Source organism: Myzus persicae, unplaced genomic scaffold, assembly GCF_001856785.1.
Source record: "Myzus persicae strain clone G006 unplaced genomic scaffold, MPER_G0061.0, whole genome shotgun sequence".
Lineage (NCBI taxonomy): Eukaryota > Metazoa > Arthropoda > Insecta > Hemiptera > Aphididae > Myzus > Myzus persicae.
In genome coordinates, this window is record NW_019103936.1 from 116686 (window position 1) to 143929 (window position 27244).

At 26.6% G+C, this 27244-nt stretch overlaps 2 protein-coding genes across 4 annotated transcripts; one reads left to right on the top strand and one right to left on the bottom strand.

The window, feature by feature from the left end:
• Window positions 1–5309: 5309 nt before the first annotated feature.
• On the bottom strand, window positions 5310–8825 carry LOC111036632 (ras-related protein Rab-35). The gene is made up of 5 exons (XM_022318733.1): window positions 8452–8825; window positions 8170–8344; window positions 7942–8066; window positions 7558–7682; window positions 5310–6105 (listed from the first exon to the last, which is right to left on the bottom strand). The coding sequence occupies exons 1-5, from the start codon at window positions 8501–8503 to the stop codon at window positions 5974–5976; spliced, it is 609 nt and encodes a 202-aa protein (XP_022174425.1). The 5' UTR covers window positions 8504–8825; the 3' UTR covers window positions 5310–5973.
• Window positions 8826–8974: 149 nt separating this feature from the next.
• On the top strand, window positions 8975–13800 carry LOC111036630 (palmitoyl-protein thioesterase 1). 3 transcript variants are annotated; one of them, XM_022318732.1, is made up of 7 exons: window positions 8975–9078; window positions 9510–9638; window positions 10028–10140; window positions 11981–12108; window positions 12175–12333; window positions 12785–13061; window positions 13453–13800. In XM_022318732.1, the coding sequence occupies exons 2-7, from the start codon at window positions 9524–9526 to the stop codon at window positions 13579–13581; spliced, it is 921 nt and encodes a 306-aa protein (XP_022174424.1). In that variant the 5' UTR covers window positions 8975–9078; window positions 9510–9523; the 3' UTR covers window positions 13582–13800. The 3 variants fall into 3 exon arrangements, with proteins under 3 accessions (XP_022174424.1, XP_022174422.1, XP_022174423.1); XM_022318730.1 differs by having other exon boundaries at window positions 9053–9429; XM_022318731.1 differs by lacking the exon at window positions 8975–9078 and adding an exon at window positions 9085–9443.
• Window positions 13801–27244: the final 13444 nt, after the last annotated feature.

Genomic DNA, 27244 nt, shown 5'->3' on the forward strand with positions numbered 1-27244 from the left:
GCTCTCGATAATTTTACTTTATTACTAATGTAATAACTAATAGGGTTGCATTTCGCGCAATTTTTTTCATATATTAAAATATTATTATTTTGATAATATTGTTCTGAAATATATAATAGTTTTACAATATTCAAACAAATATATAATCAAACACGGAAATAAGCTATTGCTGGTTAGGCCACCGGCCTGGGCCCCTTAAGTCAGTTAAAATTCTAGACGTCAGTGATTGACACTCCCGAAGTCCAAACCCTTCCACCCAGTAATTGCACCACAGAATACAAAATAAAAATAAGAAAAGTTCGAACTGCAAAGCAAGAAGATATATTATAATATATTAATATATTTTTACAAGATCGTATTTACTGTTTATAGTAATATAATGTTTTGAATTTATGATCTGATAGCCTAAAGTGATAAATATATTAATAAGAATAATAATATTATGTCTAATTATTCGTTTATTATTATTTTTTTTTAAATTCCAAATAGGAATATTACTTATAATATTCAATAGCAGGTTCTTACTTCTCAGAACAGTTGTAGGGGTATCGTATCAGCCATATAAAACATATTACAACACGTTCCTAATTAGAATGAACACAAGTGCACCAAGTTTTTTGATTTCTTCATAATATTAAATCAATGTGCTAAAAACAATTTGTACCCATATTGTTTTTATTAGCATTATTGCGCAATAAGTAATATAATTCGGCACATCAAACATGATATTTTTATCAGTGAAAAATCAAATACATGGTTTAATTTTGATAAAAATTAGAATGTTTTATATCCGGCATGAGGCAGGTCGGCAAACGAAAATATGTATTATTTAGACCCAAATATTTTCTTTTGGCGTCCATGACTCAAACGACAGTAAGGTATAATATAGCATGCGACAATGCCATGAATTAGGATTAATATATACATAACACTGAATACATAAATCATAAACGCGTAGCACACGTTTGAAGCTATTTCAACGATTTAGAACAACAATAACAAAATTGTAAAAAATTCTTACGCACTCGTAAGTACACATTTACTGACTGACCTACATCCGGCAATGACAAGTAGGTCGATCCCGCGGCATGCCATCGTAATATTATGCACTCGGCGTCCGGCCGCTAATTATTATTATTGTTACGAGCGCCGCCGATTCGCTTTTCAAAACTGATTCCCGGCGATGTCGCTCCTCCTCCGCCGCTGATGTTCCGTAGATTCTCTCGTCGTGTATTTATACTTTCTAGCCCCAAGATACGAATTGCGTTAATCACGTTCAATTACCAATTATTACGCTTACGCGCCGCCACTATAATACACACACGTGCCTGGATTCATTATTTACGCGTTTCCTATTATAACATAACATTATTGTGTGCGACTCCAGAGCACCTACATAATAATAATAATAATAATAATAATAATAATAATAATATGATACTAAATACACGCGGTACACACGTCGTGCAACATGCATGCGTTATTTATGTAAATATATACACTGTCAGAAAGTGTAAAAAGCGAGTGTGAGATAAATTAATGAGACTAGCGAACGTCATCGATGACGATAATGATGATACTCGGAGACATGAATAAATACATTTATTATATACATTACTTGTCTTATTATTGTGCAGATCAAAAACGACCTTGAGGTTCTTGACGTCTTGGTGACAGTTCAATAAACGTGTACGATTACTCCTAGGACTAGTCGCCAGTCCTATATATTATTATTACCTATGTATACCACTTCTATTTTGGTTGATTAATTAATATTATTTTCTGAAGTGGCAAAGTATACAAGAAAAAATGTATACATTTTAATTTTTAATACTTAAAATTGTGCACATTGCAACCATAAATCCATTTTTCTTTATGATAACATTGGTTGAGTAAATATTTTGAGGCTGCAGGCAAGGGTGGCTTGTTTTGTTTAAAACAGTTTAAATGTAATACAATAATAATTTTTAAGTCAAAGCTTTTTTTTTTAAAGTAGGCAATTCTCATATATTAACAACCAACTAACCCGAGCTTTTCTTTCATTAATAAATAATCTACACATTTTTTCTTTTCAGAAGGAATTCAATCTGTTTAATAAGCTTGGATATAGGAATATTATTTACTTTATTATCAAAATTGATTTAAATTCATTACAATCAATTTAAATTATACATGAGATCTTCATAACAAAAACAAACATATTATAAAGAAAACAATTTACAGTTCATGGTTTGATAATCCAATAAATAATTAATTATGTATATAGTTTTCGAATACAATACTTTGTATACAATATGTATGTCATACAATAGTTTACTTAAATAATACCATATAATATAATTTACTTTCAAACTGAAATAGTTATATAATTATTATATTTTCCAAGTAAAAATATGTACCAAAATCCATTTTTTAAACGAAGCAGTTGTTTATTAAACATTTTAACGGTTTAAAACATTTAAGGTATCTATAGCTATGAGGTAATTAATTATATAAATTGAGTACTAATCTAATTAAGAGGAAGTTTTGCCCCAAATTTTGTCTCCATTTTACAAATAGCAAATAAAAGCACAACAGTACCCATTTATAGCTTTGTTACGTTTTATATAAGAGTGAAGGTACTTATTGACTTACTTAACTTAAAAGTTAACCTAACAGTATATACATTTAAAGCAAGCTATGAGTATATAAGATATTGTAGTTTAAAAATGCTCAGAACTCGTTTGAAAATTAAAATATCACAAAAAACTGACATACAAACACAAAAAGTGTTCTTAATTTTGATAATGTACCAATTTGCACAAATGTTATATTATAACGTTGCTAATTTTCATAATAACTATTACAATAAAGGTAAATCTGAACTTGCTGTGTTATGCAGTTGTATGACTCAAATAACAAATGCAGGTATGTCTTCTTAAAGCATTTTCATTAAATCAAATAAAAACATAAGTTTTAAAAATATCTAATGCTGAATTACTATCAAAATAAGTTTCATTATTCTCATTGAGCAGAGTTGTTTTATTTTTTTAGTTCTGTTACTTTTACATCAATACTGTAAAATTTTCAAAATTAAGGTATATAATGGAATTGCATTTCTTTTTGAGCTTAATATGAGATAAAAAATCAATGAATAATTGTTGAACAAAAAAATTGTATTGCTTTTTTAATTTATAAAATACACACTAACTTAATGTACAGTAATAATAAGAAGTTTACATTTTATTACATATTATATTATAATGTATAATAGTAGATTACTTTATTAAACATAGTTGCTCAGTTTATTTAAATAAGATATTTTTTTCATAGATAATTAAAATGAACTAGTATGCCATAAAGATTTTAGTACATCATAACTAATTATAATTTATATATTATTTGTTAAATGTAAATTAATATTTAAAATTTACAAATCGATTCATTGATACATACTAATAATATACAATTATTAGTTAATTATCATGATAGAAAATATAGAATTTCTAAACATATATACTTCATATTAAAAGAATTAACGGAATAATGCATGTAGATTGTAGACGTATAGTTATACTGAGTAAAGCCATCCAATTATAATAATTTTTATTCTAGGTATATTAGAAAACATACCAAGAAATAATAATAAACTGTTATATCTATACAAATAGGAATCACTAATCTTTGTAAAAAAAACCTAGGCTTGGATTTAATCATAAGAATATAATATGCGCTTTATTTAATATTTTACAAGTTGTACACTTGTACCTACCGTAAAAAGAAAATACTCAAATTTATTCTTCAAAGTAAAATTTAGATGTTTATCCAAAAAAAAAAAATCAAAATTCAATTTCAACTGAATGTGCGGAATGCTGAACACAATACATAATATGTGATTAACAACTAAAATAAACTTTAACAACTTAAACAAACTTCAACTTATGATATTAATATAACATTTGTTTGGCCATGGTACAATACTTTTATTTTTAAAAATATGTATAGTTTAATAACTCAGTTGACAATATTTTTGTTAAATTAAAACTATACCATACTTTTATGATTAATTTTTCTTGTAACATTGTTTTTATTTTCATTAATGTATACTGATTAGTGATCGGATATGTGATACCAACTATAGATTACGAATAACTCATCCATACTACTAAATTAACACATTATTCAAAATATGTATTTACCATCCAAATAAGATAGCTAGAAATTAGGCATGTTTGTTCAATGAAATATAACATCACAGACTATCTATTAAATTATAGGTTTAATTATAAATTAAATATTTTAACTGAATATTTACATATAAAAAATAATGGAAGACAGTAGGTATATAATACAATTATAAAAGGTCCATCATTTTTCAAAAGATAAATAATTGGTCGACATAAATTTAACTTTAAAATGATTAACTAGTATTATATTATGATAATATATTGCATACATATTTTAGACATTTTTTCCTACATTGCTGTTTTTCTTACAATATATAAATGAAAATAAAATACATTGTACAACTTATAAATGCTAAAACAAATATTGAAATACATGCCAATAAGTTATGACCTTACATGTAACGATTAAAACCTAAATGAGTTTCAAAGTAAACAGTTTTTTTTACCTATTACAATAATTAATTTCTCAGATATATTAACACATAATATTGTAATTTGAAAACATTTCATTTTTAATATTGAATTAAAGTTAACATTATTTGTTTTTAACTTATTTAATAATGTTTTGAACTATAATATATCTAGATGCATGTAGGTTAAGGGACACAATTAATATCTCAATACTGCATGTAAGGCTTTGTTCAGACTATTAAATTATTATTTGTTTTCTTTTTTTAATTAGTAGAAATACTTATAAATTATAGAATTAATGAGACTCAATACCTTTTATGGTAATATATTTTAATAATCTGAGATTACTGTAATTGTATTGATATAATTAAATAACAAAACATTTTGATTACATTATAATATAGGGTAGATTTTCACGAACAGATTTACTAAATTTAAGAGTTATGGATTATGCATCACCTTACTACTTTAAACTAGTAAATTCTTGTGGGACGTTCATAATTAATACATAATATAAATACAATAATTTGAATACTTCAGTTTAAAATAATATTGTAATTAGAAATATATAAATTTTATTTTAATTCATAATAGTAAATAATAAATATTGATATTTTTAGTTTAAAATATAAAAACAGTATAATTTGAATGTATATATAAAAGCTTAATATGTTTTTATACTAATTTAAATAGGTATAATGGTTAGTTTTTATAAATAATCATAATACATAATTCAAATGAATTTGTTTAGTTATTAAATGATCACTTTTCACAGGAATAAACAAAATTCTATTGTACACAGTATATTTTTCCCCTAAGTATATTTTTTAAAATAATATTGTAATAAACAACAAAATATTACAATTCTTGATAACTATATGCAATATTTGGATTATGATATTTGATTCAATTAATAATTTAAAAAATACGCTAATTATTTAGAATATTTTGATCAGAATGTAAAATATATTTAAATTAATTTAGTATATCACATTTATACTTCATAATTATGGATCATAACAACGTAAGTTCTTAAAAGACATACATATTCTTAAGGCAAGACATAAATGTATTTTATCTATATTTTACTGGTGTTGACATAATAAATCAAAAAAATTAAAATAATTTTAATGAAATACATATATTAGACATAAGCAATATGATAATGATCAAGTGGTATTGAGTATTTTAATATACCAAAACTTATTAAAAGGTAGCCAAAATCAGAAACTAAAATATGGTTTTATATTGTTATTAATTTTTATAAATGTGAAATAAAAACTTTGAGCTTTGTGTATTCACATAATAAAATAATGTGTATGTGGTAACAAAAATTGAAAAGAAAAAAATAATAATTATAGCTTAAAATTGAAAACACTTACAGCAACAATTGGATTTAACAACATTTTCTTTTAGCTCCTTTTGAGTGACCTTTTCTTAAATTCACTACATCATTGTTCTGATGTGCCTGTCGTTCCTTGGTTTCCTTTTTGTTCCGCAATACTTGTTTAGTAATCGACATGAACATCTATAACATGATTAAAAAAATTATATATAATACAACTGGTTCAATTGGAGATAAATGATTGAATCTTAATTTCAGAAACGTCTAACAATACAAAAATAACTGTTCATATCAATTAATAATTAAAAAGATTATTATTTAGGAAACCTTTGAGGTTTTTATTGATATTTAAAGTAAGTTAGAAATCATTTAAAATTGTATAGACAATTTTGTTTTAAAATACTCATACCTTGCTTCAAAATTAAAATATCAATAAAAGCCTCTGAGATGTTTGGGATAATAATCTTACCATAAAATTGTATACACGGTCAATTCATTCTAATTTTAAAATAAACAGAGTGAAATAGATTACAAGGAACGTAAAATTGCAAATATTTAGGAAGTTTCCTTCATAAAAATTATACCTGCTACAACAGCCATAAGAAAAATGACCTAATACTGACTAGATAACATACTGATTTAATAGGAATTTATAATTAAAATTAAAAACTTATTTTGTAATAAGAATATTTTATCATTTGGCCGGTTCTTATTATTTTTTTTAGTTTTAGTTTTTATATTATTATTGCATAATCTAATAATTAATTTGATTTAATTTAAATGAAATTGATAACATCAAAAATTCATAAGTCAAAAGAAAACCTTTGATAATCATTTTATATTGAAGAATTAATAATTATATTATGTGTAAATTATATATATACATCAATGAATATTGATATCAACTTCATTGAACTTTAATACTACATTTTAGAAAGGAGAATGGAAATTGGAAAGTAGATAATACAGGAATAAATGAAAAGTGATATTTGACTTTTAAGGGGAGACAAGAGAAAGTTAATCAGAAATTAGATAGATTATGGGAAGAAACCAGATCAATCATTGGCCTTAAAGTTCAATTCCTAGTTGTTGTACTCATGCAAAGAGTGGTGAAATTTTTAAATTTATAATTTTTTCCCTGGTTGCTTTTTGTGTGTATAACAACTTAATAAACGACCAAATGAAAAAGGCACAAACTAGTTATAATAAAAATAAAAAAGTTTACTAAACCATTTTTGGCATGTCAGCAACGTAATTATAAAGTAATAAGTGATAATATTTGAATACTAATAAACAGGAATTTTAAAAGTTATTATTTAAAATTTTGAAGTGACTAACCAGAACAGTAAATTAATATGTTTACTATTTTAGGAAATAATAATTGTGATGTTCATTAAAATAATATTAACTTAAAATTAAAATTAAAAATTAAATATTTTACCACTTAAATAGTTATTACTTAGGTCAAAATATTTTAGAGAAGCAAAAAATGTATAAAGTATATTTATGTCTACAAATAAAAAATAAATATTATATAGGTAGTTCATAATATAGATGTTTTCATTACATCAGATTTAATATATTTAATTATTTATGAATTAATGAAATTCAATATTAAATTAAAATGCTTGTTACCTGCTCAACATTTATGTTGTCTTTGGCGCTTGTTTCATATAATTGGATGCCCATTTGATCAGCAAATCTTTGAGCATCTTCTGTTAACACTACTTTTCGATCTGGGGCATCATTTTTGTTTCCAACTGAAAAATTGATCATGGGAATAAATAAAAAACAATTTTAATTAACTTAATATTTTAACTAAAAGACAAAAGACAAAAATCAATAATTAGTTTTAATCATCTCGTCTAAATGACTTACATTTTAAATTTAATTTGTGATACTAATAAGAATGGTAGAATATTATCATTATTTTATAGAGTAAGAAATATTTAAAAATACATTTTATTAACATTAATTAGAGAATTTTATATATAATTAATCAAAAGGTATGATATTTACCTAATATCCTATTGACAACTTCACAATTTTGGTCAATCTCGTGTAACCATCGTTTGACATTTGCAAATGAATCCCCATTGCTAACATCGTATACAACTATAACACCATGTGTACCTCTGTAATACCTGCAAGTAGAATATTTGGAAAATGTAACATTAGCTATCTTTAATAATAAAATGAGTATATACATAAATTCAAATTAAATTGAACAAATATGCAATCCCTTACGTTGACGTAATTGTTCTAAATCTTTCTTGACCTGCAGTATCCCATATCTGTAATTTAACTTTTTCTCCATCAACTATGACTGTTCGGATTTTGAAGTCGACGCCTATGGTCGTTATATAACTACCAGAGAATGTGTTATCGGCAAAACGAACAAGCAATGAACTTTTGCCAACACCTTAAGACAACAAACACACAATTTAAAAATCATTAATTAAGTGTAAAAACATATTGGAATCTAATCGCTTAGGAAAGAGAACATTCGGCAACATTACGAGCACTCACCACTGTCTCCGATGATTAACAGCTTAAACAGATGATCATATTCTTTAGCCATTGTGTTCGCGGACGTCCGGGGTAAAACAATTACGGTTCACGAGTACTGTCTTATTGTGACATCTATGGCAAAATCATTAGGTATTGTACATTGACAGTGTAATTTGGACAGGAACAAGAACTACTAGTCGACTAGTGCAGTGAAATATTCTGTAATGATATAGTTTAACAGCAGACGCGAACACTGAACGACGGAACGCTTACACGAAATCATGTATAAAAAATGTAAAAAATGTAACAGCACAGGCAAAAAATGAATACGAATTAAAATTTCTCATTACAATCAAAACATGAATCATCCACAAAAAAAAAAAAAAAACGGAAAACAAAAACGGTTCGCTGATAATGAAGAAGTTCCAGTGTTCCACCACGGTCGCATTTCACGGTAACTCGTCGATTATCATCCCGGGACACATTCTCTCTGTTCGGTGATAAGTGATGATAACATTCCCACATCCAACCACGATTATTATTATTTATTACGCTTTTACGCATACTGTAAACACGTCCTGCTGGCAGGCTCCCAACCATAGACCCAACGTGTTGTTGGCCGTGAGTCCTGAGGAAGTGAGAAACGTAAATAATTATGCTTTGATTATTGTTATGATGTGCTGTAGGCATATTATATCTACCCATTACACCTATATATATGTTGGTCAATCGGTTAGCCGCTTAGACCATGATAGCCCATAGGAGATGCGACGTCATGCCGGGCATGGCCTTGTCAAGTAGTAACTTGTTACAATATAATAGTAGTTGTTGTAGGTACACCGGGCGGTGAGCCTGTGAGAAAACCTTTGTATATTGATAGTGAATTTGAATTATTTTAAAAATATTATTATTTGTTTACTAATATTTACATTTTACAATAATTGTATATCAAATTTTTTTTCTACTAGTATTTAAAAATAAGTTATTGTTTGTCAGGTATGATTTTCCAAGTAATTTGATATTGTTTTTTTTATTATTTTACTGGGTTGTTTGATAGTTTTTGTTTTATTTTATAGGAACCTCTTATACTATGTATCGAATTGGATTTTTTTCACACATTTTTATTTTCATTCTTTTAACAATTTTGGCTTTTGCTAATCGAATCAATGCTGGTTCGCCCCCAGTCGTGTTATGGCATGGAATGGGTAAGATAAATAATTAAAATTCAATTTCTTCTTTTTTAACATATTGTATTTAATATGTATGTTACAACTGATATTATTATACATAATAATTTAAATATTTATTACATTGTATTATATTTTGTATCTATTTGTTGGGTTTTCGTACTCGTAAATCTTCAAAATGTACTAGTGGGTACTTCCTAAAACAATTTTGAGCATACATGTGATATTGACTTGTTGTTTATAATATATTAAAAAAGATATAGTAAATACAGTAACAAATGTACAGTTTTGTGTATAATATATTTCAATATTTGTTACATCTGGATCTGGGTATTGATTTATAATGTATAAGAAGTTCTAATATTATGTATATTTATTATTAAGACAAAATAATATTTTTATTTTAGGTGACAGTTGTTGTAACCCATTAAGTCTTGGAAGAATTATTAAGGTATTACAGAAGAACTTGGGAACTGATTCTTATGTGAAGTCTTTACAAATTGGAAAATCTTTTGAACAGGTCTTTTATAAATTTATTATAAATATTATCAATTAAATAGTTTTTTTTAAAATTATTAATGTTAGAAAACTAATAACAAAGCTGCTAAAATTATGGAAGAGTTTTCCATAGCTACTTAGGTTTTTCCTCACTATACTGCACTACAATTTATTTTTATTACTAAGATGTAAAAATGTTATATTTTTAGCTTAAAAATACGGAACATTTTATAAGTCAGTATCCATGTATATTATATATATTTTTTTGTTACGATATAAAATAAATTAAATTTTAGTGGTACAGACCATTGGGAATAGTGGGTAGACACTACCCGTTAAGACAAAAAAAAAATTTCTGCCAAAACTTACCATGCCTGAAATTTTTGTTATTTTTTAATTATTATTTATTTTTTTCATAATAGCTATTTATTTTGCATTACCCAGAAGCAACCTCCAGGGGGAAGCTCTCTTTGACTTCCAAACATAGTATTTTTATAAAATAAATAATTTTTTAGTAAGAGTAAATCTTACACTCGTACCTGCATGTGTTGTTTCTGTCTAACTAGCAACATAACAAATTTTACAGTAAGGAAAATTCATTTTACTTTATTGTTTATAATATTAGTGGTAATTGATTAATTAAAAAAATCTAAAGATAAAAATTTTATTCACGGCCCTTCATTGGTTTATTTTTTGAATATTTTAGTAATAACAATTTATGAACAGAGATTATTAAAAATTGAAAACACAATTTTCTTGATTATATTTTGTAATTTGTTTGTCTTTATATTTTTGTATTTAAATTAATTCTCATTCTTGGAAGTGGTGAAGTATATATACAAATTAAGTTAGACTGAAACAAATTTAGTCTTATACATTTTAAATGTTATAAAAAGTAAATACCATAATAACAATTTTTATTTTATATCATAATAATATATATATTATGGTACAAAAATTAATATAATAAAATAATTTATTTTATTTTCTTAATAAATATTTTTATTTTATATCATCATAATATATTATGAATGTTTGGTGTATAATTTTTAGTGTAATTAAAATAAATAATTTTTTTAAATAGTTACATAAAAATTCTAAATAACCTAAGTAAAGAAAGTGATTGATTTATGCGGACACACTTTACTGGTGGCCAGGGGCGTCGTTTCAGAATTCTGCATGGAATGCAAAAAAAACTAACCATAATCGGATTCTACCGCAAAGCAGGTACTCTCAGAATTAAAAACTATTATGAAAGATTATACAATTTTAATAATTGATCATTTTTTTCTTTAATATCAATGACAACAAGTGGGTATGAACATGATGCAAAAAATAATTAATTTTTTTTTTTAAACAACAGGAAATTCAAAAGATAATTTTTATTAATGGTAGGTAAATAAAATGTTTAGTAAATATATCTATTGTAAATTTGCAACTATTGCTACCAACTGATAATTGAATTAAAATTTAAAAATGATCACAGTTTCTCTCAATTGTGTTAATTAATCGGTAAAATATAAAATAAACTTTAAGTGGGTACCAAACATAGATAAGATACAGCTTAGTATATGAACATAAGTTTAGCGATTTTATATATTTTATAAATAGTAGGTATTGACAATTGTGTATATTTATAACTATTCATTTATAGACCTTTTAATATGTTTACTATTATCCAAATTTATTATACTGTAATTTTACGTGTTGGGTTGATGTGACATGTGACATGATGATTACAAAACTTTTAATTATTGTCATATCAATTCAAATTTAATTTGGCAATACAGTCCTAAGCAAATAAAATTAATTAAAATATTTAAGTAATACTTATATATTTTTTTTGTTTTATAATAATATAGGATGTGAAGAACAGTTTTTTCATGAATGTTAACCTTCAAGTTAAAGATGCTTGCAAACAAATATCTATTGATCCAAAGTTGTCTAGTGGTTATAATGCTATTGGATTTTCACAAGGAGCTCAATTCTTGTAAAATAAAAATATATGATGTATAAATGCAAAGAGCATTCTAATTTATCTATTATTTTCTTTCAGGAGAGCAGTTGCACAAAGATGCCCTAATCCTCCAATGTTAAATCTTATATCTATAGGCGGCCAACATCAAGGAGTTTTTGGTATGCCAAGATGTCTTTATTCTAGTCACAAATGGTGTGAATATATAAGATTAGTTTTGAATAAAGAAGCTTATGCAAAGTAAATAGAATTAATTCTATGAAACCCATCTTTAATAATTGGGTACCGGTGTTGTATGCTATCTACACAATAAATGTTATCTAATATCTACAAATATTGCCATGTATAAATAGATAGGTATGTGAGTTTGACTTAAATAATACTAAAGTCTGTTAACAATAGATTCCTGTCTATAACAGACACTTTTGATAGTTCTGTGACTTCTTTGCATACAGGTTACACTGTACTTCTATCGCATATTTGATAACTGTAACAATTCTTTCATTTGTACTTAATAGGAAGAACTAGATCTGAAAGATTCTCCTATTTAGATCTATGACATTTCTTAAACCAATATTTTGTATAATAAATTACTACTAACATTGTCATTTGCAATTGCTGCGTTATGTGTATTGTCTAATATTTAAATTGTATTATCAAGTCATTACATTATTTTGTATTATTTTTTTAGATGGGTACAAAATTCATTAGTTCAAGCAGAATATTGGCATGATCCAATTAAAGAATCAGAATATATAAAAGGTAGCCAATTTTTAGCAGACATCAACAATGAGCGCGTTATTAATACAAATTATCGTCAAAATTTGCTTAAATTAAAAAACTTCATCATGGTTATGTTTACTAATGATACAATGGTTATTCCAAAAGAAAGTGAATGGTTTGCATTTTACTCACCAGGTCAAGATAAAGAAATTATGCCACTTGAACAGTCTGTATTTTACCTTACAGTAAGTAATTATTTTTTGCAAACCCAGTAAATCTTGGCAGGTCTTGTACCGTATCAATCTCTTAACAATGTTTATTCAGACTATTATCTTTTGATTAAACATTTAACTATTGTAATCAATAACTATACATTTTAACAATCAAAAATTAAAGAGTATAGAAATAGAGTTATAAATTAATTTTCTGTTACTTAATTAAATACTAAAAGTAAATGATAGTTTGGAGGAGTTTTTAATTTAATTTTTTTTAAGACAAAAACCATTTGAATGATGAATTTGATGAATATGGAAACTTTAGCTGATATACATTGGGTACCTGCCTATCCATAAATTGTGTACCAAATTCAGCAATGTTATGAACTCAAACATATTTTGTAATTTGTATGTATTTTAGGATCGACTTGGATTGAAAGTATTAGAAGAAAGTGGACGGTTACATTTTTTGTCAGTTCCTGGTAATCATCTTCAATTTTCTGAAGAATGGTTTTTGAATGAAATCGTCAACAAATATCTCAAGGAATAACATACTAATATTATAATAATTGGTGTAAATACTTCATAAATTATAAAAAAATCATAATTTTGTATGGTTTTGATTACATTTTGTTATTGATAGCATACCACTATTTAATAAAGTGGGTATTTTATTTATGTGAACATAATTTTTTTAATTGTAGATGTTATTTGAATTGAGTGTAACATTTTGTAATTACAAAATAAAAAATATAATTTTAAATTCTGAGCAGAGCCATAAAAGATTGATTTAACCATGATGTGTCTTTTTTTGGATCGGTATACATTAAAAGTAGTAGTAAAAATGCTTCAATTTTCAACTTCTAGAGTAGTCTCTGATGGTAAATTGGATCTAGTTGGTACTTTTAATATTGATTCCTATTATTTTTCAAGATATATGGAAAAACAAAAAAAAAATTAGGAAAATTGGGATATTTACACAAAACCTTTTTTTGATGAAATAGATTTTGTTTTTTTTTGTTGTAACTCAAAAACGAAGAACTGTCGATTAGGGCAGTAGATATAGAAAGAGGGGGTTTGAACCCCATGTTCAAACAGCTCCCCTTTAACATGGAAAGTGAATAAATGTAGGTATTTATTATAATAAAACTCTCCCCATATTAAATTCCTATCCCCAGCACTATTGTAGATATTTGAAATTTTCACCAAATGTTTTCTGTACATGATAATATTTAAAAATTCGGAAGCAAATTATTAAATATGTAGCTTTATTCTTAAATTAACAAAAAGTTTTGCAGCTCTTAGGTGCTATTGTTAAAGGAACAAAAAGTAGGCAATTTCTAATCTCCCTTTTCACTGAACGTAATCTTTGGTTTATGCAGGCAGACATGGCGATAAATTTGCAATTCTTGAGAATAATTTTCCTTCAAAATGCTTACCTAAAGTATAAGTACTTTTCCCCAATTTGATTTAACTGAGAAGTTTAACGAACATATAATATTTGTTCTTGTCTTAAAAGGATTCCTGACAAATATTTTGTGGAATTTTATTGTTTCTTGACGTTGGCTGACAAAATTTTTTCCAAAAATTACGAGTAACCGCTACTATATTCTATTGAGCACTTACTCGTATACACAAGTCATCGATGGCACACGAAAATAATTTTGTACTCACTTGACAATGAATAATGCCAAGAAGCTGGCAATAAAAAATATAAATTTTTTTTTTTAAATTAGTAAAACTATAAGTTTTTTAATTTGTTCTTTGAATCCAAATTGTTTTTCATTTATGACGTTATTTTTTATAACAAATGTATGTAGGTATACAGTTGAATTTTCGATCATTTTCCTATTATTTTGATTTTTGACTATTGCTGAGGTGAACGATACGTCGATACAGCATGATAGTTCGACATTTGTCTTAGGTAATTATTAGTTTTGAATTCCCAGTTTGATACACTAGATTAATAATTAATTATTTTTGTATATCTATGGATGTATACTATTTTTAATATTGGTTTTAAAATATTGTCAGAAATTTGTATAAATAAATTTGATGAAATACCAGCACATCCTGGTGATGCACACTTTCTTAATTTGTTATTACAACCATATCCATAATTTCATTTTCAGGGAAATATTTATATTCTTATTTATGTTTGTTACCTATCGTAGTCATCATTAATCAATATTCTACCTTTCTGCATGTGTTTTGTTATATTGTCTCCAATATTTATAAAATATATTAATTAATATGTGAGTGTTATTGTTTATTTAAATTAATATATATATTATTTATTATGGATTTTCGAATATTGCCAAGTTGATATTTAGTTATTACTTATTTAGTAATTTTATAAATTTATAAAAATATTTCTTTTTATAACTAAGATTTGAAAATGTAATGCAAGATTCTTTATACTTTTTCCTACCTATAACAAATTAAAAGTTTATCTGAAAATCACGTTGATTTTTATGATTGTTTGTAGTTCAAAATATTACGACATTGGATATTCGCCCGCATCCTCAGAATTCACCATTGCTCCTCAAAATTTGTTTGATATTTTGTTGTAATTAAAAAATCGTATGTCCATGCATAATATATTTGTATACTTGGATTTTCCAAATATGTACCTATACCTATATTAGCATTTTCTTCACTGATAAATTGATAGCATTTATAGCAAATATTTTTATTCTTTTTGAACTAATTATAGACGTTTGAAGATTTTTGATGGTTTTTTCTTTAAATATCAGTAAAGACACAGGTCTCTTCGTAAGGACTTTCATACTGGAATCAAAAAATATAAAACATAATTTTTATGTCTATGGTGGTATCTCTATTTTTACAATTGTTTTTTCCAACATGGTGTCACTGTTTTTCTGGCAACGAAAACTGCAGTAATTGCATCTTATTGTATTAAACTTTCTTGGTTGATCTATGCGATATTCAGAAAAAATAGAGATACGACCTTTTTCGCTGCGATGGTCGATATGTAAATTTGAATTATTTTTAGACATTCGAATATCAAACTCGGATAAAATTCGATATTCAAACGAAGAATAACGATTTAGTTATTTTGGTGTAATTCAAAAATATTGTTCGTTTGGATTTGAAACTTTTACGTAGGTACCTATATTATTAAATTTTATATAATCATACAATATTAGGCTGACAGACCGTCTCCACTCAGTCGACTCAAAATCGTTTAATCTTTAATGTACCTATTGAATTCATTTATAATTGATTTCAAATTTAGCACATATCCATCATACAATTACCTACTCAATGAAGGTATAGTATCTCGACTGCTACTGTACAGCAGACCTGTTACCTGCTCCTTCCCCCTATTTAAAAAAATATTTTAACTATAAAAACGTTTGTACTTTAATAAGTACATTTTTCTGAAGCTTGAAGGGAGGTTGCAGATTTGTAACATTTTTTATACATATCAATCATTTATAATAAGTAGGTACTAATTTGAAGTACCTAATAATTTCAAAAATAAAATTTGCAAATCTATAGACGTCGATTTAAACGATAACCATTAAAAAATATATACATACCGTCCGGTGGAAAGGGATGTCTTTGAAAGACTTATAGCCACCTCAATAATTTCAAAAGCCAAAATAAGTATTTCACACTTGTTGTTAGTCTATTGTCAATCAATGAGTTTCATTTATTGAAAAAAAACATTTCTGCGGTCTACAATGTAATCCTATTATCACTTAAATTTCGGGGTGACCGGTGTGTGTGTGCAGTGGCGAAACGAACCTTAAATAACCCATCAGCAACTTAAAATTAATCCACCAGCCAAGAACCCACCCACACTCCTACCAACAATTTTTAATAAATAGAAGTACTATGAGCATTACTATTATCATCTGCCTACTATAATAATGATTAAGTAATTGTTTTTCATTTTCATGTTGAGCACCCACCCACCCACACCTAAGATTATAAAAATCGAAAAGCACCTGTTTCTCAAATACCATGTTCGTTTCGCCAATGTGCGTGTGCGTGTGTGATGATACGATAATAACATTGTGACCTTGAATTTAATAATTTTAATAATAATATAATAAAACATAAGTTATAATTGATGTAGTTTCAAAGTGCATATTATATAGTTATGACGTGTTAATATACAATTATAGAACTGTGACTGTTTTTTTCAAAATTATTGGGTCTAGATACGTTATGTACGACAAGAATAATAATAAGTGTAAACCTTAGATCATATCATATACTATAGTAACCACTACCTATATAGGTATAATAATATGATTTAACTATCTAAGGTATAAACATGACGATTATACAAAGTATGTCCATATAATTACAGAGTATTTCTGAGAAGTCTGTTATACAAGGGTTTTTGTTCAATTTTGAGGAAGGGGCATTTGTACATAACTACTCAAGTTTATTAAATTTAGCGGCCTGAGATAACATTTAAATTGCCGTGTTTACTCTTTATATACTTGTATACCTACAACCGTCAATAATTATAACAATGTAAGATAATAGGTAGGTAAGTATACCTCTATAATATTTTATTAACAAGTCTTAACTAACAACTAGTATTAGTATTGTCCTCAAAATTAACAGGTAATTATAGGGAGATATAGGTACACACACAGGCTTGTGTGTGACACACTGACACAGTACCTATTATTTTTATACACTTATACTTACACAGTAGGTAGCTGCCTATAAAATTAATATTCATAAATGCTGAAAATATTTAAATGTTTATTATGTTGTGAAAAAAACCTAGTTATTTTTACCTTTTTACAGAAACCTTAACGAATTGGTTCCATGATTACAAAAAAATGAATGGGAAATGTTCTATCGACGTTTATGTCCATTCGCTTAGAAAACGATTCAATTCAATCTATGGTTAATTCAAGTTAATTACAAACCGTTATTTTTAAAATTTCAAATAAAAATAAAAAATATAGGATGCGTTATATTTATTTCAATTTAAATTATTTTACAACTAAAACTTTACAAATAATTTATGCTTCTATTTATATCGGTCATCTTTAATAGCGCATCTTCTGTTATCACCGGTTTCCGCAAAAAAAAATACGATTTTGGTTTCGGCCAAATTTAGTCCTTCCTAGATTATGTTTTTAGCAGATACCCTTAATAATTACGTTAGGGGCTTAGGGACACCACGAGAAGGTGGTTCTGGACTCTCGTTGATTCCCAAAAACTGTTTCACTTGTTTTTACTTATTGATTTAATTGCATTCTTATATTTGTCCACTGTCCAGTCTTGAAATTGTTACCAAATTTCATACGTAAATAGTTTAAGATTTCGAGGGGAGCGTATTGATTTTATAATGATGTGTGTTTAAGAAAAAAAATTATTTGTGTCTTTCATCACGGTTTGGAGCAGTAAAAGTGCTTCAATTTTTTTCAACAGTAACTTTTCTGGCAGGAAAGTGAATCCAATTGATGCGTTCGGGAGGTCAAAATTGAAAATTCCCAATAGTTTTCAAAAGTGTCAGGAATAACAAACAAAATATTAAGGAAAACCGGAACCAGTTTTCGAAAAAATCAATTTTGGTTTTTAGTGATGTCTAGAGGTCGGATTTATATTCTCTTAAAATCCTTAAAATATGATGTTTTTATGTCACATAAAATAGGCAATATATTTTCTTAATATTCCTTTGAAATACCAGATATATGATGTTTTACGTCCTTAAATATACAAAATATTCTGTTTTAAGTATATTTAATTGAATTAATTTTACAATAACAATTAATAACTATATATTGTTCTATGGATAGTCGTGCCAGCTAACGAAATAACCGATGTGCTGTCGCAATCGATAAAGAATACCTGGAGATTAATTTTTATTTAAACGAGAAATATGTTCATTATATGCCGGATATTACAAAAATATTCTCAAACATTCTCTAACGTGTTAAATATTCTCTAACGCCTAAAATATGCTTTTTTATGTAAAATACATTTTTTCCTGTGAATTCTGTGTTTCACGATTTGTAAAGATTTCTCACTCCCACTTAACTGCATGGATTAGAAACAAATATGTAAAATCATAAAAATCCGACCTCTAGTGATGACCATAGGTACATAAATAGGTACATGAAAATTTTACTGAATATTCGTGTTAGCATTTTCTATACACCATACAATTTAAAAAATATTTAGACTAAAGTTGAACTATTCATAGGCATATGAAATACTCGTTTATTATTATTTTTCGATTAATGTCTATATAAAAAAAATGTTATCTCGGTCAAAACACTTGAAAATATAATACTATAGGTTACTTATAAGTGCTGTTAGGTTCATTAAAAAATAACTTTTAAATCAAACACCATTTAAAAAATTATTACTAACACTTGAAAAAGCGTGTACCTATAAAGACTTTTTTTTAGAAAAAAAATTGTAAAAAAATGTCACCCCGTAAAGAAGTTTCATACCATAAATTATTGTAGATTTATGTTCAATTTTTTTTAGTTTCCACTAACAACTTATGAGGAACTTTCTATTCAATTTTCAAGTTTTTGGACCGATTCAAAATTGTTTATTTTTAATAATTAAAAAAAAGTGTCCATGTTCCACACAACTTTATATGAAAAGACAACATAAAACAAATTATCTTAAACATCTTGAATAGTTATTTAAGGAATATCAAGTTGTCTAATGGTCTTTTCAGTTTTCCTGTAGAAATAGTGAGTCAACAGCACTTACTCACTAATCACAAAAAAATCATAAATTAATTTTGTCTTCAACCACAAATTATAGGTAGTAACACTAGTAACAACTGTCGATTACATCAACTACACTCTACAAGCATTCAGTTGCCACTACTGCGGGCTATGTATAATCTAACCATATTATATAATATTTTAATAATACGATAAACCATAATATCGACATATTATTATTGTATAGTAGACACTAAACTCTAGTGCAGTTTGCGTAGTTGTGCAGCCATTCAAATAGGAGATACAAGTCTCAACAAATATTATGACTATTTTTAGTTTTTACAATCTGATCATCTATATAATAAAAATAAATTTAAAAATGTAAAATTATATGTCAAATCCCTGTAATTTTTGTTACGAAATTGAAATTGAAATTAATTTTACGTTAGTTGAATATTATGATTTTGTGACTCTAATTAAACAGCAAAAATCTGTTGTGTTGGGTCAACCCCATCCCCCCCCCAAACCTTCCTCGGAATAGCCTTGATTTATCATAAAGCCTATAATTAATTCTTCCGAGCTATTGTCTACATCATTATCAAGTCTTAAACTTCAACAAAGAACATATATATTATATAATATGTTAGGTATGATAAAAGAATACGAATATCTGTGAAATTTAGGTAGGTACTGGTAAATTATAGGTTTCATCCACTGTTGTCGGGAAATGCGTCTGAATTTCAGACATTTACCGATTGACTCCTGTAAGAAACTGCAGGGACACATAAAACAGTTTGGTCGAACTCTTTTTGAATTTTTTAGTTCTGACTTTTCCAAACGAGATCTTGTGATAAAAGATTCATGGTGTTGGTATATTTGGGTGATACCCCCCCCCCCTCTCTTAGCATTATACTAGCTGATATATAATTATAATATTATAATCAGGGTTAACTTAGAAAAAAAATGACAATTATGTGTCTACACTTAATAGATATCCCCAGTGTTTTTATGTGTTTTCTAAAAACATATATGAACTTTTTTTTCTAAGTATAACTTACTAATCAACTGTTCTCATTTAAACCATTTTACCACAAAATACAATAGATATGTTAAAATAATTGCCAACAAGTAACTTTTTATTAATTATTATAATATATATATACAACGTTGGAGACGTAATAGGTATTATATAATGATTTCACGGTCAAGACTCACAGCTATAATAATATAATAATGTTAAGCCAGGAAGAATGAAAATATAGCTTAAATTTCACAAATGACAACTTTAATTCCTCGATGTGTTCATAAGACATTCCAAAGAAACACAAAATTGAAAATTCCTTAATGTCTGCAAATGTCTGAATCCAAAATCAAATTTGTTTTTATTTTTATAATTTCTGAATTTATTTTCAAATATTTAATCTATTCGGTGATTTGATATTTTTGTTCTGATGGTACATGTAACTATATTCGATATACCGGTGAGCTCGAAATAACGCCAGTCTTAGTTCGAACTGTGAAATACGTGCTAAGCTTAAAATATAATGTCCAAATGGTTAGAAACCTTGAGCAGATTAAGTTAGACTGCAGCCTGCAGGAGTAGATACGTCGATATCATTCTATTGAAAACGCATTTAATGGTATCTATTTTTTAACTTTTTATGTCTATACATTTTAAAACTATCAACTTATTATTAATAACATTATACATTGTTATTTTAATGATACTCTAATGATTGACAGTTCATTAAAAAAAAAGTTCCTAAAAATATCGTTCATAATCTGATACATCACATACCTATCAATACATGATATGACTACTAACTAGAGTATGTGAAAATTTGCAATGCGTACTGAAAGAATGGTATTTAAAAAATAATTAAAAATAATGTATTAATTGTTTGCTTCGTTATTTATCGATTATTAAAGTGCACACTAACCTAGACACTAACATGAGCCACGAGATACCCTTTTATGTCAAGTTTATTAAAATGCGTGTATAAGTAATAATAGTATAGTTGACTGTGTGATATCCATACATTAATTGTTGATTGTATGGTTATAAAATACGGCTGTTCTTTATTGATCAAAAACTAGGAAATGAATAATTTGTATACATAAAGTAACAGAAAGACCTGCAGACAAATGAAATCAATTTTGTTCTAATCTATTTTTAAAATATTTTTTGTTGTGTGTTCATAGTTTATTGAATGGTTTGTTACACATATAATATAACATTTTTTATTTTTATTGTTTTTACTGAAAATAAAAAAATTCCGATTAAAAATTTTTTTTTCATTCAAAATAGCCAATTAGTAAATCTGGTTTTTAGGAATCTTTTGATTGTAAAAAGTAAAAACATTTCTCTAGGTTAAATGGTTTATTTTTATGATTATTTTAAATTTCAAAATTTTTTGAAGTAAGACTCGTTATATTTCTTTTACAGTTTTACACCCTGTGTTTATAATTCGTATGTTGATTCTCGAAGAATAAGTTAAAAATAGAGCCTTTGTTAATGATTTTAAAATGATTTACAGACATGCGAACATTTAAAAAACTGAAAATACGCGTCTTGCTGTTGCAAAAGTACAACTCGAAGGACATTAATTAAATCTCAATTATCGAAGTTAAGTGATGTTGAGTTGTAACTGGAATCACTGTAAGATTTAGTTATGGAATGAAAACGTTAACGTATTAACCTATAACAATTAAGTTTTTCAACTTTTTATCGATAACATAAAAAATAATTAGAATTTTTTTGAGTAAGTGCAATAGATTTATGTAGGTATATGATTGATATCCTATGAAGGATATAATTCCTTGTAACCAACGATTCGTGTTCAGATAGAATAATATTAGGTATTAACTATTTATTGTTGTCTGTTCATAATGAAAAGGTTCTAAATCTATTTTTTCGAAAATATTTTTATATTATTTGTTGTATAATTCAATTTTGAAATTGTATCGAGACGTTGATTATTCAATGAAACGCAGGGAATGAAAAGGTTCTAACTCATACAAACGTGAATGATAAGGTCGAAAGACATCTATTACATAGTTTTAGGCCGAGAAACATCAGTTACAACCTTTTCATTCTAAACAATAATTAAGAATGAGAAAGTTCTAAACGATCTTAAATGTAACATCTTAGAATGATAATACGATTGTACCACTGATACAGTGTAAATTATTGTTGTGCCATAACAAAATATTATTCCAGCATGAACTTATAGCCTAATTTTGTTGTTGTAATGGTGATGTACCTATACTTGCTACATGGTATAGTAATAAGAGGTACCATTCAAATTTCACTGACATTTATCATGTGATTTATGATTTATTGTTTATGGTTGTGTTTTTTTTTTTGAAATTCGTGAATCGTGCTATTGTAATTCAATTTGCGACATGAACTTGAGGAGGAATAGAATAAATAAAATGATTTCTTATTATAGCTTTAAATACAATTAACTTAAATTAATTTGTTTACTTTTGTACTTAAGCTCAAGAATACTTGTACTTAATTTCATTAGTGTAACATAACAGTTTTAGTTTCAAGTAAAAAGTCAACAAGTTAATTTTATTTTTAAAAGAATGTAAATGTGAATGCTTACAACCCTAGAGGCTGGAAGTCTTAACCTACCTTTGACTTAACCCCATTTGATTATATGGATATACAGAGTAATTCATTTTAATTAGAAGGTGCACCACTTAGTAGTTAGTAACATCGTCTTATCGTTTTGTACAGTTGTAACTTATTACTTATAGTGGGTATGTCGTATAATAATACTAAACTTAAATACTAAAAATATTGTATGATAATCCTCTCTGTGCTCTGTCTTAATAAGCATAACTTAAGAGGATCAATTATCAATAACTATAAACTATTTAATGTTTTACCAATAGAGAAATTAAATAAAAAAAAGCCATTGTATTTAATATGAAAAATTATAACTGATGGGTCGGTGAAGAAAGCATAAATAATAAAAGAGAAAATAGAGCTTATGATGCAAAAGTTACATATTTTAATAAATCATTTGGTCAAAAAATCGTAGAATATATTGGTCCTACATAATTCAACACTTTGCCAATTGGCAATTAATATTCAAAAGAATATACACACTAACTACAGGAATCTTAAGGAGTTTAATCATAATAAATTAAATGTTAATTGGTTATGTACATTGTCAGAATAGTATCTTGTATGTTGTAATTTTATTTGACTATTTATTATTTTTGTACTCATTTATGTATTCTAATATTCTTATAACCGAAAAATGGCGTAATTATTTTGGATTTTTAATTTAATAATAATTAATATAATAATATACTAATATAAATAATTATATGATTAACAATTTAATTTATAAATTACAATTTATACCACAATACAAGCATAGCTCAAAGGTGCTAGATCGTAGTTATTGTAATTTTGTTCAAAATTTTATAATAAATACTTTTCAAAAAAATAAATAAAAAATGTATGATATAATTTACGCTTAGTAGTTGGTATCACCGAATAGTAAGAAATTATTTAAATCAGAATGAAAAAGTTCTTATTAAATAAATAATTTTTATTGTTAAAATGAAAAAGTTTTACATGTAAAATATTTTAATTCTAAAATCAATATTTTGGTGTCATTATTAACTCGATGAATAAATTGCTGGTAAAGTTCTGTTCTTTGGAACTTTCTTGATATTGCATATAGTTTTCACAATTTAGTATTTATGGTGAAAAAGTTATTCAATGTTCAACTTAAAAATGTTACCCTGAATAGTTGCATAAATCAAGTCAGAGCCTTTTCATTCTGAGACGACGTAGTTATCACAGACTAAACCTACTGCTATGATGACATATAAATCGATATAATTATATATTTTAACTGTTAAACCAACCAATTTAATTTTAGGTAGTCAAGTATTCTTTCATTTTCAGCCCCCCAGTAAAACAGTTCCTAAGGCTCTTTCATGTGGCTGTATACTGTATAGTGTATACAATAAAAAATTTAGTAACACTTATAATAAAGTATAATATAATATTAAGCACAAGTGCCCGTATTTAAAAATACAGAGGGGAGTGATTGTCGAAACATCTGTATTGGTAAAGTAATAAGACTTCGGTATGAACCTCATATGAGTTTTCACTAATCCCAACGTATTATGTGTTACGTGTAGAAGAAATCAATGACAAATAGGTACAATGAAGTATTTTTTACTTTTTACTTTTTAAATCATTTCACACTTTTTTAAAGAATATTTTTCAAAACGCGAACGATGTTCGCTCTAAAACTATATACTTTACAAGGCTTGAACAACATTAAAAGGAAATTTTATTTGTTTTGGGTGAATATATTTTTTTTTACCTAATGAAAAATCATTGGCGTAGCTTTGTATTTTACAACAAATATTATATACTTAAAAAATATCACATAACAAATATTATATAACAACTAATAATAAGTGTCTAACGAAAATACTTATCACAATATTATAGAGATATCGTGTTAAGCTATAATATAGTTACACTAGAAGCTAAAAAAAATAATAAGTATATCGTGACATTGTAAGAGAACCTAGTATTATTTTTAATCATGGATTATTGAAAATTGAATTATTGAAGTGATTTTTTTTTTTTGGACCTTCGACTGACCACAAATTATTCGATTATTGCCAGTATTACTATTTACTATTAAGTATTATGTAAGAACTGCGCGTGTTTCTTGTAAATCAGTGCGGTCAAGCTGACGCCTGACAGAGACCTAAGTATCTACTGTAATTTCATTAATATCCAATAAAAGATATGGTTCAAGGCCCGGGCTTATAAGACTAGCGTGTCTTACTTTAAAGGTTATCGAGTTTAAAAATAGGTTGGTTGCAAATTACAATTCCGAGTTATTAAGAATTTGACCCGCAGAATAACACCTAATCGGAAATTCCGGTATGCCGTAATCATTGCAGTGTATTGTACGGTATTTGGCCTTGCCAAGTACACAGGTCTGCTCGAAGAGGGCATGCGGATGATGCGAGCGGGAGGACGGTTGTTTTTGCGGCAGACGATATAATGTTTGTTATACCTTCGGGTTATTGTAGAATTCAATAAATAATATAATAATGATGGGCAATTATAGCCTACAGGCACCAATGTATTATTGTATGACGTTATAGCGTAAAATCGCGACAAGACCATATCTAATACGTAATGGGTAATTAATATACTATACACTTAATATCTATACTAATAAAAAGGCCACGTTTGTGTTTACAAATAAATTATATATATAATGTAATATTATAGAGGTGTGATTTGAATTTTGAAATTCATAGTAATTATTGTAATTACTAATTAATATAATATTGTATTCTATAATTTGTAATAATTGTCAGAGTGTAATAAGTACCTACTCGACTACCTAAATATTACATTTATTTTATATATTATGTTAAACATTTTTAAATTTTAAGAACTATTATCATCAATCCATATTTGGGGGAAAGCTGATTTTATCCTATAGTAGTTGTATATTTAATATTATTTATCTGTACAATGTACATACAGTGATAGCACACAAAATTAATGAACACGCCTGAGACATTGTGTTTCTTTTTGAAACTACGTTTTAAAATGATCTTAACTTATTTAAAAATAATAATATCAATACAAATCTACGTGGGGCCCTGTGTAATAATCTTACACTTATATTTTATAATAGGTAAATTCTCTCTAATATCGAAAATAACGGCACACTATTGAAACTTGTGAACGAAAATTTGATATGTCGTACGTGTGTAAGACGGAGACAATACATGCGGGTGCTTTTAAATTTAATTTTATTGTATTTATTAGTTTTAACCGGTTCATTTGTTGCTTCTGAAACTGGCAATATTTCAAGAATTTTTAAGAGCTAGTAATATATTTGAGCAGAGTTCATTACATTATACCATATGGGCCTCCATAGCATTTGTAAGTTTTACAAAAAGTGTATTTATTTTTTGGATTCAAAGTTTTTAATCTGAAATTAATACTTCTTAATATTATGATTCAATAGTTATATTTCATAAAGTCATAACGTTTAAGTAATCGCTTTAACCATCTAATAAAAGCTCATCAAGGTTTTCAATATTTGAAGTAGTTATTTCATCTGAGAATAATGTTTGAAATCCAATGAGTATGGTTTTGTGGTTAGAAAATCGGTACTTCATAAAATTAATGAGTTTAAAAAAGTTATAGAAATTGAAATTTTGAAAAATTCGTCTGGTTAGTCTGCTTGGAAATTCATTCTGTTCTTTTGCTGTTTTATATTCTTTGTCGAACAATTGGAACATCTAACCTTTTTGCCAATCTATAGACGTGTTTTGAAAAATTGTATCAAAACTATTTTAAGCTACAATTCGAAGATTTTCTAATTTGTTTAAAGTAACTTCTGACAAAGGCCAAACTAACTGAAAAGAGTGCCTTGTAGGTTAGGTTAGGGACCTTATATTTAATTTTAATTTTTAAGCAAGTCCTTAGTATTATAAAAAAATACAATT